The sequence below is a fragment of the Typopeltis vanoorti genome, chromosome 10 (assembly GCF_054136105.1).
Source record: "Typopeltis vanoorti isolate ZY-2024b chromosome 10, IOZ_Tvanoo_1.0, whole genome shotgun sequence".
Classification (NCBI taxonomy): Eukaryota; Metazoa; Arthropoda; class Arachnida; order Uropygi; family Thelyphonidae; genus Typopeltis; species Typopeltis vanoorti.
The window spans coordinates 4,200,794-4,217,489 of record NC_143558.1 but is presented as its reverse complement, the minus strand read 5'-3'; the positions used below and the strand labels follow the sequence as shown (position 1 = coordinate 4,217,489).

The 16,696-nt window shown below is 33.8% G+C and overlaps 1 protein-coding gene across 1 annotated transcript in view; it reads right to left on the bottom strand.

Moving 5' to 3' along the window:
- Positions 1-12,002: 12,002 nt before the first annotated feature.
- Positions 12,003-16,696, bottom strand: part of LOC150102138 (RRP15-like protein) — a 74,624-nt gene continuing 69,930 nt past the window's right edge. Inside the window, exon 5 of the mRNA XM_090399366.1 lies at positions 12,003-12,176. Within this exon, the coding sequence (XP_090255492.1) occupies positions 12,075-12,176 (102 nt within the window). The 3' untranslated portion in view covers positions 12,003-12,074. The remainder of the gene's footprint in view (positions 12,177-16,696) is intronic.

The following is a 16,696-nucleotide window of genomic DNA, read 5'->3' as shown; positions in this document are numbered from 1 at the left end:
TTTGTTGTTTATTTATTGTTTTTTCACCTTAATTAATAAAGGCTTCAAGAAGGAACTGTAGTTTTAAGATAGTAATAAAAGACACTATTTGTGGTTAATTGATAAACCAGTGTTCAGATTTCTGTGAGCTGAGTATGGACCAAACTGGGACAAAATTCATTCAGTTTGCAAACAATCAAATTGTGTGTTAATCTGTTTCATGATGTCATTTTCATTTAATTTACTTAACAACAGTTCTATCACCTCTGCTTTCAGTCATAGGATTTAAAACCACTAAGGAGATTACTTAGGAATGGACAAACAGGACTGAGATGTGTTACATCTTTCAGAGAAAAAAGTCAGGCCTCTGCAAGACCAGACATTGCTTAGGTCATAAATACATTTCATTATCTATGGCTGGAGACTTCAAATGAATAAATAGACAAGGAATTGAGATTTGGTAGATAAAGTTCATCACCTGGTGGCAAACTGTCATGCTTATTGAAAGCCTGAAGCAGCCAAAATCATGTGCGTAATTAACTCCAGAATCAAGCTCCATATTTCTCCTGCTTATAATGTAAATCACGAGGATCACTGTGCATCATAACACAACAACACTATAATCAACATCTACAAACTTGATAATGCAAGTGATTAATATGAAATTTCATTTTAAGTCGGTAAGTGGTACATAAAATATTTTATTCAGTTAATGACAAATCAAACTGCTGTTTTTATTGATGCGTTTTCTGCTTTTACAAGATTCAAAGGTGTATCATGCTGTGATAATCCTACCAATAGTATCTGTGCTGTTTGTTCATATGGACCAGGAAACCAGTGGTCTTTATGGCACTATTTTTTCAATAATTTGAAGTGAACTGTTTCTTCTCCTTCATCCTCAATACAGGTTGAGTTCCGTGTGGATAAGAGCTTTCTACCGTTCTCTGTCCAAAGCAAGCTCTTTCATATGCCAACAGCTTTGACACTCCATTGCAGTTCCGAGGACTTTATGCCATGTTATAGTCTAGCACCTTCAAATACCAGACAAGAAAGTCTGTCCAGTTCCATTTGCACAACATGATCAACCAACAGAATTGATGCTTTTTTTACTGTGTTAAAAAATTGTTGCATTGGGGATATTCAAATCTTGCAGAACTTATGCATTCTGTTGATTTTGCTGAAGCATTTCATTTCAAAATCCAACAGTTTTCCTTCTGCTTCTTTTGTTTTTTAAGGTCCAAGTTTCTGCCCCATAGAGAGCTGTTGGTAGTATTATACTTTCGTATAATTATATTTTTAGAGTTGTGCGTGAATTTTGCTTTTTTTCTGAATTTTATTAAGTATACTCATTGTTGACCATGCTATGGAGAATGTGTGTTTTATTGTTGCTATGTCATTTAAATTTGAAGTCAGATATGCTCCTAGGTAATTAAAACCATTAACTTGTTCTATGGTTTCCTGATTGTGTTATCCGTATATCTTCCAATTTCATTATCTTTGTTTTACTTGAATTTATAAATCATATTATAATTTCTGCAGGTTTCTTGTAATTTTGCAAGCTGGTATTTGGAGATTTGATTTATCTCTGTTATAATTATTACATCATCTGCATATATGATATGTGTGGTTGGTCTTCCATGGACTTTTACTCCTTTTGTTGAGGACTTTTAATGAGTTATTGGATGAAAATGTTAAAAAGCACAAGGGAGAGTGGGCATCCTGCATAACTCCTCATTTGATTTCAAGTTTTTTGATTGTGATATTTTCATATTTAACTACTATACTTGTATTATGATACTGATTTGAAACAAATCTTAGTATTTCAAAGGATGCGTTTTTCTTTGTTAATATTTGAATAAGTTTTCCTCAATTGACAGAATCAAATGCTTGTTTAAAATACACAAAAAAGCAATAAAGATCTCTACCCTTGTCCCATGTGATTTTGGCTAGACTGTGAAGAGTAAAGATATGGTCAACTGTTGACCTGTTATTTAAAAGTTTGTTCTTTGTCTATTTGCTGTTTGTAAATGTTGTTTAGACGATTCTGTATTATTTTTACAAAGATTTTTTAAGAGTCGAAAAGAAGAGTAATTGGTCTATAATTGTTACATTTTTGAGCATCACCTTTTTTTTTTTTTTCTTATGTATAGACAAGATTTTGCCCATTTCCCCATCATTTAGTTTAGTCCCAGTGAGAAGCATATTATTGAAAAGTTTGGTTAGTTGTTTAATTAGATTATGTCCATCATTGTTATAGAGCTCTCAGGATTTTTCATCAATTCCATGTGCTTTTAATGTTTTCATTTAGTTAAGTGAAAGAATTACTTCTTCCACTAAGATTATGGGTGCTGTATCTTTCTCACTGGTTGGTATATGTTGGTGAAAGCTTATCTTTAAAGATATTAGAGAAATAATTGTACCAGATGTGTTCCATTTCTCTTATATATATCCAGTTATTTAAAGTTACCTTGTCTTGCAAATCTTTCATGGTGAGAGGTGAAAGAATGTAGTCTTTGGTAATCTCTTTATTGTAGCATAGAAAAATTTGGAGTTATGACATAAATAGGCCTCTGTACATTTGTCTGCTTTATCATTCAGCCAATCTATTTTTGCATTTCAGTATATCACGGTTGGTTGGTTTTGTAGTCTTTTTTTAGCCTGTCTTTTCTGCTAATTTCCCATAATCTCATTATCTCTGATGTTATTCAGTGATTATTTGGTTTCTTCTAAAAACCTGTCAGCTGTGATCAGGTTATATTGTTTTTCAGAAAGTTCCATCCATTTTCAATGTTAACGTCTTCCATGTTTTGTCTTTCCTTTCCTTAATGACTGATCTCATTAAGATCTGCCTGTACACCTTAAATTTTGAAGAAGTAAAAGATGAATAAGAGGAGACCAAAAAGAACTTGGCTACAGTCTTTGAAAAAGGTCACAATTATCGACCTTCAGAAAGATAACAGAAATGGCCACAGGCTATATATAGCTAGATGGCAAATATTTGTTCATTGCTCGACCTGTCATCGGATGGATGAGAAAGAAGAAAATAAGCTCAAATTGATTCACAGACAAAAAAAAAATACATTAGTAATTGAGAGTAAAAACAGGAATATTTGAAATAGATCACTCCATTGTACCAATGATATTAAAATACTAAAGATAAAAATTAAAGTTAGCATTTTGGAGACATGTAAATAATGGATCAATATTACTGTATTTGTTGGAGCAGTTAATTGTGATTTTATTGTATATAAAAAAAATTAAGTTAATTAGTATCAACTTTTTAATTAAGATTTTTCTCCCTTTCAAATGTGGCATACAAAGTAATCTAAAAAAGCACGAAGAAACCTCAATGTATTTGAGAAAAATATATGAATGTGCATGTTTTGTAATCTTTTGTTTTCATCTAAAAAAAAAAAAATCAAATGTGGAATATACCATAATAGTGCTCACAAAAATGATTATAAAATCTACCTGTCATATTACATCCAAGTTGGAATCACTGCACAACAAAACAAAATTTTATTTAAGCAAAAATAAATAAAAGTATTGTTAATAGTTAATAATTCTTGCTGGTAATTAAATTTTTATGAAGAAACGATTTGCCATTTGCTGATTCTTAATTTAATTGTTCTTCAGTTAAGATTACATAACAAGAAATGATTGTTTTTCTGAAATTAGACATTATTACTTTAAAGGAATATGCAGGAAAAAAAAGGTCAGTATTTTTCAATAATTTGATGACACAATACAAATAATGCTTGAACATATTATAATCATAAGGATGGTTTTTAAAGATTTTTTCTAGAAAAGCAGAATGGACTTATGAGACATTAAAAAAAGTTACAAATATTGAGTAGATTCAATTACAAAACTAGGCATAGCTAATCTTTAGGCAGATGAAGCAGATGAATTTCATTGTCTTGTGTGCGCCACTGCCCGACATGGTTTGAAAAACTTCTGTTTGGTTTTTTTTCTAAAACAGGGTTTCTGGATAATGTAAGAAATAAAATAAATAACAAGTGGAAAAAAAAATCGAACTCCCACATTGTACTAACATACTATAAGTTTACAATCGTATAGTAGTCACAATAAAAAAACAAAAATGGAAACAAATGTCAGTTTATTAGACACTAGCAAAAAAAATACTCTCACCCAATCTCTGCCTGACATGGTTTGAAAAACTTCTGTTTGGTTTTTTTTCTAAAACAGGGTTTCTGGATAATGTAAGAAATAAAATAAATAAGTGGAAAAAATAATCAAACTCCCACATTGTACTAACATACTATAAGTTTACAATCATATAGTAGTCACAATTAAAAAAACAAAAATGGAAACAAATGTCAGTTTATTAGACACTAGCAAAAAAAATACTCACCCAATCGCGAACATCATTATATGGTAGATCAAAAAATGATTGACAAAATATTCTTACCTGAGCTGTGTCATTGTTAATTTCTGGAAGGGCATTTAAGCATTCATTTTTCAGAATGTTTGTTGTACACACAGCATACAGAGATCTTATATTTTTTATGACAGTTAACAATTTTCTATTTGTAATATCTGTGCAATAAAGTTACGAAATGATGTCCAACATTTCATTTCATTCCATTCCATTAGTGAAGTCCTTGTGTCTAGTCATTTTCCAAGTTTTTGAATGTTAAAGACAGGACTATATATATATATCCTTCAAAGCATACAATTTGAAATATTTGTAGTGATATCTTTAGAACTGGGAAGAAAAAAAAAAAAAAACTGAAAAGTACACTAAACCATTTTACTATTTACTATATATTTTGAAAGTGTGTTATGTACCAGGAGCATGAATAAACATGTTTTCTTGTTATGTTATACAGTAAATATAGTCCATCCTCACTGGAGCAAAGAGCATTATAGTGAATAGCCAGTTAAAGCTCCCTCTCCCCAATGCTTTTTTTTTTGGGGGGGGGGAGCAAGAGTCAACTGCAGACTAATTATATTTCACTTTCAGTATAGCATTCATATATATGCCAGCATCTTCTAATGGTAGATTAGTTTTGCAGTTCAAAGAGTGTAAAATGTTTTCATTTTCCTCTGTTTATACTTCAACAGAATCAATGTCAAACTGATTTTATACAGTGTAATTACCCAAACCTTAAGGTCTATAAGGAGATTATCCTCCTTATAGATCTTAATGTTCATAATGCAATTGCTCCCCTTCTCTAATATCACAGCATGATTCACCTGTGGAAACACCTTCCATGTGCCTACCAAACATTCACTGCCATTGACTCAACTATATGCTCATCCTGACAACCTATTTGAGAGCAATCACTTTCCTGTGATATCCACTTTTTTGAATGGGTAACCATGTACTACATTAGAGATATCACAGTGGAAAATGAAGCAAGCTGACTGTGCACCTTTATATTTTGTTTATGCAGTATAATTGATATTTTATCTGTTATTGATTGCATACATATAGGGGAGAATCACTGTTTCTTCTGAAGGCCTGTTTTTCATGTTCATCAGACTATCTTGGATGTTGGTAGTATTTTGTTGACTAATGTTCTATTATAACCATTCTTTGGTAGGTAATCCAACTCTTGGTTTTCTATTTTAGTAGAGATCATGTAGGAACAAATAATGCCCATTCTCTGCACTGGGTGATGGGATGTAGCACGTAAGTAACGTCTGGTGTTTGTTGGCTTCTGTATACTGAGAAACAAGTGTGTTCTGTTCAAATACTTCAAGTGTGCCTCAAAATGATAGACCTGTTTACCTCCAATTCAACAGTGAATTTAATCCAAGAGTGAATGTTATTAGGATACATGAGGAATTTTTTCAATGTTCAAACCACTCCATGAATAGATTTGCTAATCCTTCTATTCAAAATATACTTCTTAGAATTTGAAGAAAGTTATTGATGCAATGTTTAAAGAGATCCGCAGTGTTGGGGGAAAGAGGTCTTGTAGTATTTGTATGATTTCTAGTCTTGGTATATTGGTAAACAGATTAATGATATCAAAGCTTACAAGTTGATTAGTAGGATCTGTTATGTCTTTGGTGTGTTCTATGAGGTGTGTCATGTTCTTTATAAAAGAGGTTGCTTTGCCAGTTATCTAGTAAGGCTCAACAGCCTTACTAGATATTTGGATAACAGTGAAGCAGGAGAGTACCTTGCATTAATAGTACTCAGGTAAGCAGTGGCAAGCCCTGCTTATGCACCTTGGAGACCCCATAGATTCTTGAGAGTATCCTGATTCAAGACCTTTTTTGGTATCTTCAGATAAGTTCAGCAGTTTTTTTTTTTTTTTTTCATTCAGTAGAAATTGCATTTTTTTCTATGTATTTTATGGAATTCAAACAACTGTTGAGTTGTCTTTGTCAGCTTTCAGTACAACAATGTTCTTATCCTGTTTAATATTTGTTAGTCAATCATTCCATCTTTGTAATGTTATTACTAGGTGGCCAATGTGGAAAATGTTTTTTTTCTACATTGACCATGATATCTAATTGTATGATATGTAAAAAATAGTAAAATATATATAGTAATACACTATATATATATATATATATATATATATATATATATATATATATATATATATATATATATATATATATTGTGTGTGATTTAGAAGAGCAGTATTAGGATATCAATAAATACTATGGCAAATCAGAACAAGAGAAGTATATAAGGTTATCAGACACATCAACAAGAAATGTCCAACGCATGGAACCATGAAAGATGAAAAGGGTGAAGTCTTGAAGAAAAACGAAATAGGAAAGAGATTAAAAAGGTTATATATGCACAGAATGATGTCTAAAAGAGAAAGGTTAATGGATGAACTGAAGGATCACTGCAAACATAGCAGGAATGACATATACTGAAGGATGAGGTTGAAATGGCATCTGTAAAAGCATAAAAGCAGTGGGAATGATATCATTCCAAAGGCTTTTACAGTTGGGGTGTTCTGTTCCATTTATGGGATGAAGGGAACACACCAAAAGAATGGACAAGATTAATTCTAACAGCCAATTACAAAAAAGAGGAAGCAATATGGATTGCATAGCTGGACCTATAAAAATATAAATATCCAAGCCTGCTTTGGTGTCTTTCAGAATATGTTTTCAATAGCATAGATTAGAAAAAAGGCATGGACTATACTCAAATCTTAGATTGGACAGGAACCTGGTTATCTATTGTGGAACACCAATAACAATACAGAAGCTACCGTGAGAAATTGTGGAAAAACAGCAAGATGATTCTGAACGACAAGAGAAATGAGATAGAGACCCATACTTTCTGGGTATCTTGATCCTGCTTTTGGAAAGGACAATGGATGTATAAAGAAAAATGTAAGAGGAATTTCACTTAAAGGTACAAGAATCAATGATCAGTTAAATATCCCCAATATTAACAGTGCTGAATATTGGGGATATTTAATGACATTTAGAGAAAAATGGATAAATATGTGAATAAAGGTGAATGGACACGAGCCAGAAGTTAGGAGCTTCACCTATCTAGGAAGCAGCACCATGATGTGCACAATATAGACTGTAAAAAAAAAGATAAAATCTCAGATAACACAAGTTAAGATAAAAGTTAGGAAAAGTAAAGTAGTGAGCCTTGACACAAAGAGAGTACTGCAAACATGACAAATATTGGCATTTTAAAGAATGTTATAGAAAGGTGTTAAGAATTGGATAGATGCAAATTTTAATGAATGAATCCTATAGAAAAATAAACTGGAAGGAGAAATGTAACACAAAATAATTAGCAGGAAACCTAACCTTTTTTGGACATATCTGCAGGATGGATGACTGCAGTAAGATTATGCAAATCATGCAATAAATTTTGATGTTCAGTGGAATGGAGAGCATAAACCGAAAAGGATGGCTAAGTGTGAGTGCAGCATGATATCCTCACACTCGAGTGGATAGATATAAAGGAATGGCATGGTAAGAGTTGAGCCAACTGCATCAGAAACCAGCAGGCATTGGACATCATTGAAGCAGTATTATTACTATTATTACAGGCAACTCCAAGGAGTCCTTAGACTCATCAAGGGAGGCCCTAAACATCATACCATTCGCATGGTATCTATCATACTTTGCTTTGAACTCATTTACAGTCATGGCACCCACAACAAACTCTGGGAACTTATTCCACTCATTCACCACTCTCCAAGTAAAAAACCTAGTTAGCACCCTTGCTAACTATACTCCTGCTCAGTTTCCATGGATGGCCTCTAGTTCTCCCATTACCAGAGCTGTTCTGAAAAATTTCCTCTGAATTAATCTTGTAAAAACTCTTCAGTAATTTGAATGTCTCAATCGTATCACCTCTTTTCCACCTATCAACCAATTTCTGTAACCTACAGATCTTCAACCTGTTCTCGTAAGGTTCATTCCATAGACCAGCTATCATCTTGGTCATTTGCCTCTGGATCCTCTCTATCTCCTCACCATCAAGAAGAAACCCAGGGGCTGAGATCTGGGCACAGTAGTCAAGATGGGGTCTTATCAAGGCTTGATAAAGAGGAACAATAACTTGCTTATCTCTACTTGTCAAAGTATTCTTCAGTAACCAAGTGATCTGATTTAGCCACTTTTGCTATGTGCCCCTTAAACTTCAACTCCCTATCCACCAACACACCCGAATCTCTGGCTTCATCAACCTCCTGGAGTACAGTTCCACCAATGTGATATACTGCTGCTAATTTTCACCTTACACTTTGCTACATTAAAACTGACATCCATTCTCATTAGCCCAGACTACCAATGTATTCAAATCATCCTGCAAAATTTTGACATCATGTGCATTCACTATTGCTTCACCCAACTTTGCATCATCAGCAAATAAATTAACAGTTCCTCTCAGATCAGTTCCTGTATCATTAATGAACAAATTAAATAGCAGTGGTCCAAGAACAGAACCCTGTTGCACACCACTAGTAACAGGCTTTCTTTTGGACTCCACTTCTGAATAACCTACTCTCTGATCTTTCCAGAGCTGAGACTTAAATTAAACAATATGGTCAAGGGAACTGATAATTCTTTTGCCACTTAATGGTGTGAAATGGAGGTTGATAGGATGAGGTATTCAGTTGTGTTGCTACAGGCTGTGTAACATTGAGGGTGAAGACAAAGAAATGTATACTAACTTGACTTAGCAAGAGATGTGTGATCATTATGGGTAATTTTAATTATGGTGATATTGATTGGAATATAGTAGGAACAAGTAAAATTAACTTGAGTTCTTAACGGATAACTATCATGGGCAGTATTAACCACGAGTGCATAAGGACTGAGAGGCTTAGATCTCTGGTCTGTATGTGTGAATGGAGTGTCTAATCTTACCCTAGTTGGAAAGAGTGACCATGAAGTGATATCACCTGGGTTGTCGTCAGTCATAAAAGAACTAAAGAAGGGATATATGGAACTACAGAGCTGGTGATTATCCTTGGGCATTGATCAATAGCTATTTAACAGCAGCAATATCTGAGTGTACTGAAAAGGTTAAGGTAGGGGTGAAATGGATGAATGAAGGGATTAAGCATGAAATCTGGAAGAAGGCACTGTGAAGGAAACACAAGATGAATGTTGGTAATAATCGGTTGCATGAATAGTTGAAAGTGCAGACTACAAAAGTGACTTGATTGGTAAAACAAGCAAAAAATGAAGTATGAGCAGAAATTACCCAATCAAGTCAAGAAATGTCCTAGTGAGATCTTTCAATATATGGCAAGAAGAAGAAGAGAATGACTGGAATGATATTAGTTGATGACAATGGCAGATTGGTAACTGATGCATTGGATGTCGTTCAAGTATTCAGTAAGCAGTTTATCAAGGTATTTGATCCTTGTGAAGGCAACATGAAAAGCTGGAGTGTGGAGCAGGGATTGATGATGAGTAAGCAGGAGGTGTATGAGGAATTAAGTAAACTTGACGTTAATAAGGTAGCAGGACTTGACAGTATTCACAGCATTCCTTCCAAACATGCTAGGGCAGGGATTCTCAACCTGCAGTACAGGTATCCCCAAGGGTAAATTTTTTGGGGGTACGCTGTGATAGCTCAAAAGCGTCTAGATCTAGTAACAAAGTTGCTAAGTTGGCATACTGATACTAATTAATTTCCGAGAACTTAGTGACAAGGCACTGTAGTTCATATTTATACATGTTTGTCAATCTTCCCTACCAGAGAGCCAAATCTATCCCAAACAACTGATTGCCCAGTCAAAACATCCATTTTAAGTGAGTGAATGTGTCTTCTTACTGCTCTATGTATTTGTTGTGATTTATTTCACTTGCTGTGCTTAGTTATTTTTAGTCTTCAATTTATTGTGAAGTAAACTGAAGACTAAATTACTGATTACCCAGTAAAATGTTTATATTTTTATAAGATTTGTTAAATTGTTTGTCCTCTTTGTGTTTATCAATATGTAATTTATGAATATAAAATTTAATGTATTTTTTTATTTATATTTTTTATATATTTATGTTTTATTTTATTCCCATTGTTATACTATAACTAAAGTTTTATCTATCTATACAAGGGGTATGCTAGTAACATACAGATTTCCAGGGGGTATGTGAATCATAAAAGGTTGAGAACCACTGCTCTAGGGAATTAATAGCACACCAGTATAACATGTCTTGCAACAGAGAAAGTCTCAAAGAGGTAGAAAGTAAGAAAAATCGTTCCACTTCACAAAGGAGAGAGAGAAAACTGAAGATACAAATAATAGGCTAATCTTTGTGTCTGAAATTGTTAAGGTGTTAGGGATATGAATTCTAGTCCTTGCCAATTCTGCATGTTACACCTGACATCCAGAATTGCAAAGGAGTAAGATTCAGAATTAGGTTGATGAAAGCAGCATTCTTCCCTAATAAATTTTCTCCCATGAGTTTGGGGGGGGGGGTCATGTTTTAGCAATCTCTTATGTACTGCAACAAGGTAATGGACTCACTGGATAAGGGAGATGCACATACAGTAGTGTACTTGGATTTTTCAAATGCTTTTGATAGATTGCCACATGACAAGTTGGTAATTAAACTGGAGTGGATAAGACACTAGTGAGTTGGAAAGGTAATTGCCCAGAGGAGTGGTATCTCAAAAGAGGAAAGTCACTAGTGGAATACACAAAAGTTCTTCCCAACTTTGCATCATCAGCAAAGTTGGAGGTGGAAGAGATTGAGAGATCTGGAGGTGATGGTGGACAGAGATTTGAAGTTCAGGGACCACATTGCTAAAACTGTAGGAGCATCGCAACAGATTATGGCAATGATGAGGACCTTAACATGCAAAATTAAAGATGTATAAGGCCTTGATTACATATGGAACAACTGTGTGCAGATTTGGTTGCAGATTTTCAAGGAGATGAGGATAGATTAGAGAGGATCCAGAGAAGGTTCATTGAGTTGGTTTCAGGTCTATAGAATGTGGGATATGAGGATAGATTGAGGCAATGCAACTCACAGAGCCTTGTGAATATAACAAGAGGGGATATGATTGAGGTGTATAAGTTAGAAGTTAACAGATTAATGTGGAGGAGATTTTTCATAGAGTAGAGGAAGACAAGGGTAGAATAAGAGATTATCCCTGGAAGCTGTATAAAGAGTAGGAGCAAGTTATTAGCAGGGAGAGTGGAATACATTGCCTGAAAGTGTGGACCTCCTGTGATGAGTCTTGATTCCAGGGAGGTCCATTGTTAATAATTATTCAAGGCCTCAACTACAAGGGGACAACTACATTACTGAATCCTCCATCTCTGCACTACATCTATCACCTACTAATAGTATTTTTGTCTGTTAATTGCATGTGTTCTCTGGCTGATTTGAACGTATGTATGCAAAACCTGAGTTTGCATGATAAAAAAGAAAAAAACTGCTTCCTCCATATGAGATTGGCTAATTTGTCCTCAAATGATAAATCCCACTCATTTTCCAACTTGCACCATGCAGGTGTATATTCCTGTCTATACAAATTCCACGAAAAATCAAAAGTTTGCCAATATTTGTTAACAAATAATAACTTCATCTATTCTGGTGATATATTTTTATTAATTTTTTTGCCTGTACAATATAGATTTTTATTTACATATATAAAAATGTCAACTTTTTGTTTCCTCCTCATCAGATTGCTTGTCCCAGTCTTTCATTGTAGCACCAATCATAAAATCATCTCTTAAAACATTCCATGCTTCCTTCTGAACCTATAAGATAATTGTTATCATTAAAGAGCCTAATTTATAAATTAGTGTTAAAATAAAATCCAAATAATTTTTCTGTTAATAGAGGGCTACTATTGATTTCAAAAAATTTTGAAAAACAATTTGAAATGATAATTCTCCCACTTTGATAAAATTTGGTATTCAGGATCGTTATTAAAATTTTTTCGGTTTTCATGGACAAAACAAAATTATACCTATTGATATAAGCAAAAAAAAAGGGCTCTCAGTTGATCTTGAACTTATAAAAATTTTCCAAAAAAAAAAAAAAGTTTCAAAACACACCATTTGATTATTGCAATATTTCCCATTAAAGTAATGAAAATATTTATATTAAACTGAGATGCAGTTTTCGTTCTGAGCTGTTCAGTAATATTCTGTATCTTCTTTATCTTGAGTTTTTCTAATACCAGTGAGTTTCGGCCATCTTTCATCTCATCGAATGTGTCTTTGGTCTTCCATTTCTGGGATACCATGTTTAAGTGCTGCTTTTTGCAAAATGACCCTCCCCACCTCTTTAATATAGCCATAAAAAATATACATATTTATAAAAAAATACACTTTTACTATTTCAAAATACAGATCTTGCATAAAAGCCTCATGATTTCTTTCTTTTATCTTCTTATTGTGCTCGATATATATATATACATATACACACACACACTAGGGGGGGGGGCAGAGCCTCCCTAGTATATATATATACACACACACACACTAGGGGGGCAGAGCCTCCCTAGTATAGTATATATATGTGCATGTGATGATTCATCGTAACTGCTGTAATTTACAGATATTTAATCTGTCTCATCGTAATTTATTTCTACCAGGAGCAATGACTCAAAAAATATTAATACAGTGCAGCACACATTGAAGGTAAATGCAAGGGAACCTAGAGCACCACCTAGTTAAAAAATACTAAATTAAACCATATACTGGCAAACGTGCTCAAATAGAAGCCATTTACTGATCGAGATGGAGCATCTTCTATCACTCTAAATTGAGGATTATAACCAAAAAAGAATGCCTCTTAGTGCAGGCAAATGCTCTCTATATTTTTACCTCATTGAAAAAGACCAAATTTGAAGAGGAATGTGAAAGTTTTACTGTGAGTTTAGGATGGTTTGACCGTTTTAACAATCAAACTGGACTGCATGACTGGGGAATCTGCTAGTGCTGATAAAGATTCTGTGGCCAAGTTTCATGAAGAATTGCAAAAGATAATTCAGGAGGGTGATTATGACAATTGGCAAATATTCAACGTCGACGAAATTGGTCTCTTTTGGAAGTGTATGCCAACAAAAACTTTCCTAGCTAAAACTGAATCAGAACCAGAATACAACGTATCTAAAGATCGTCTTACACTCTTATTAGGAGGCAATGCAGAAGGCGACTTTAAACTCAAGGCCTATGTTAGTTTATTGTGTGCAAAATCCAAGATCTAATATTTTGAAGAAATCATCACAATCGGAAAAGAACTTGTATTTAATGAACTGGATAATAAAGATGTGAGAAACTTGCTAGATTCCCATTCAGAACAGTTAAGCGAGCATGATCTCCTTCAACTAAAAGAACAGTGTGCATATGAAGAAGATAATGAGTTCGAACAAGAAGAGAATGTTATGACTAAGAAGCTAACTGTGAAAGAACTTCAGCTAGTTTTCAATCACATTGAGCATGCTAAGGAAATTCTGTTTGATGCTGATCCTGATATGGAATGAAGTTCCGAAATCTCGATAAAGCGGTCGCCAGCAATTGCAAATTGTATGACAAGATGAAAAAGTCGAGCACGATTCAAACATCTTTTATAAAAAAAAAGTAGCTCAATCAAATGTTTTAGACATTAAATAAAAATTTAAGCAACTGATTTTTATTAACTTTGATGATTTTATCCAAAAATATAGCTTATACTGTAATTTTTTTTCTTCCAAATTTATTCTAACTGATGGATGAATTAATATTATTCTTATTGTTTACTGCATTTTCTTAATGCAATTTCACTTAGTGCTTGTTAATTGATGGATTAATTAATTGCATTAAGCAAGGTTTGCCTGTATTTCTAAATTCTCAATCTTAAATAGGATGGTTCGTGCTTGCTTACATACCCTCATCCTTTTATTTATTTTTGTGAGTATATAATGATGTTTCAAACACAGCAGGCCTTTCAAGAACATACCAGGAAAAAAATTTAACTATAATTAACAAATCCTGTTGAGCTGCATTTTTAAGTCTTTCCTGGCATCTTATTAAATAATAGGATGCCAGGTGGTCATTTTTATTCAGTGGATCCACAGAATTTTGACATTTCTGAAGAATATTAAAATTAATCACAACTTATTTCCAGATTTTTTTTTTTACTAATGTTTGAAGTGTTTTTGTCTTATGTGCATTTTCAAACATTCTTTTAACATTTATCTATTTCATTCTTAAAGATATTCACATTGCCAACTCTACAAAATTTAAGAATCCATAAATTTTCAATCCTATCTGAAAAAAAAAACAAAACATGTTTTTATTATGCTCCTTAGTAGATCTCCAAGCCTAGCCAAATGCCTACTGCATATTTTTATATATTTGTTATGGATTAATTTATAAACTTATGAAGATGAAAACCAAAATCCAATGCTGGCCTGAAGAGAGATTTGTATAAGGGTATCATAACTTCCTTCATGCTGCAAGTGAAGGTTTTTTGAATATGACAAACAATCTCATGTCTTGTCAATCAGCTAATGCTTTTATTCCCTTATAGGGAAAGGTAATTTTTTTTTAATACACTGATCCCATAGAGGGGTCAAGAGACTCTAAGCATGTGCATGGAGTGCAGACAAGGACCGAAATTTATTGATAGTTTTTTTGTGAAGAGCTGCAAGTTATAATTGTTTCGGAATACCTCATGAAAAAGGCTGCTCCAGAGGAACAGAGGTGGATGGAATAAAAGAGAAAGAGGAGAAGCAGGTTTGGTGTGTTTGCAGTTGCCCAGTAAAGGGAATGCTGGGCTTCTGCTCTATTATTAACAGATGCCACTGAAAGTGAAGGAATGATAATGGATCATTCACTGGAGTAGTGATCATGGAAATACTCGTAGAATTAGACGAAGTGCTGAAACACTGCATCTGTGAGAAATTGAAGTGAATCTGTAAGAGAGGGATCATCAATGGGCTTAACTGCTTTCCTCTGGGCAGAATCAAGGATTTTAAGGGAAGTTTTTGGTGTATGTACACCCCAAACATGAGAGCAGTATTCTAAGCATAGGCAGATTTGGGATCTGTATATAGTTAGTTGATTGGGTGTAAAATAGCCTTTAGAATGAAAGAGAATGTCTAGTTTCGTTGATGCTCAAGAGGCTATTAATGTGATGTGTTTATGCCAGGAGAGATGGGAAGTAAATGTTAGTCCAAGCTGAGGGTAAGGGTAAGTGAGCTGAGATTTCTTTTGCAAGAGGAAAGGCAAGACTATGTTTTGGGGGCATTGAACATGACAAGGTTGTCCTCACCCCATTGAATGATAGTATGAAAACCAATGTTTAAGGTACTCGTTGTAGATGATTTTGTAGCCTGGGATGTCCTGCTCATGTCGAATGAGCGAAAAGTACTATCGTCAGCAAAACTGTGAATAAGATTAAGATTGGGATAAGTACCAGAAATGTATAGTAGAGATGATGCAGGACAGGTGTTAATATTGGGACATAATGTTTGAGAACAACTGGAGAGATGCCATCAGGACAAGAACTAATTACTTTAATTTCCCAACGTTTCAACCTACATATTAAGATCATCTGGAGTGTGCACACACACAGACAAATGATTTTATCAACCGTTATTCTACTGGCCTGACCTATAGTGAAAAAAAAAAAAAAAGACATCAAAGCTATATTCTATTTATAACATCAGAGGACAAATTCATATAGATAGTTTTATTACAGCAAAAGTGGTGTCCTAATTTAATATAGAGTTAAGATCCTGGATTACTTATAATTAACTCTTGGATGAAAAGGTTATGTGGGTAGAATTGTGTCTTCCATATCCTTCAGATTTTTAGACTATCATTATTGTTAACAGTAGGGTGGTTGATAAGAATTTACCGGCCTCCTTAAATTTACGTTCATACCACATTTTGTGTGATCTAAACAACAGGTGCTTTTCCAGTCATTTTTATGTAGAGTATTGAAGCTATGATCAGAAAGGCCAGATTTATCATAGTTATTAAATTTAATATGCTGTTTATGTTCCTTTTTTCTGATAGGAATTGTGCATCCTTTTTCATCTATATAAGGCAAATTACAGGCACAATGAATTCATATCAGAAAAAAAGGAACATAAATGGCATATTTAATTTAATAACTATGATAAATTTGGCCTGAATACTCAGACTTGACTGGAAAGGAACTGTTGTTTACATCACACCAAAACGTGGTATGAATGCAAATGTAAGGAGGCCTGTGAAATTATCAACCACCCTAACTCGACAATAATGATGGTCTAAAAATCCCAAGAATATGGAAGGCACAT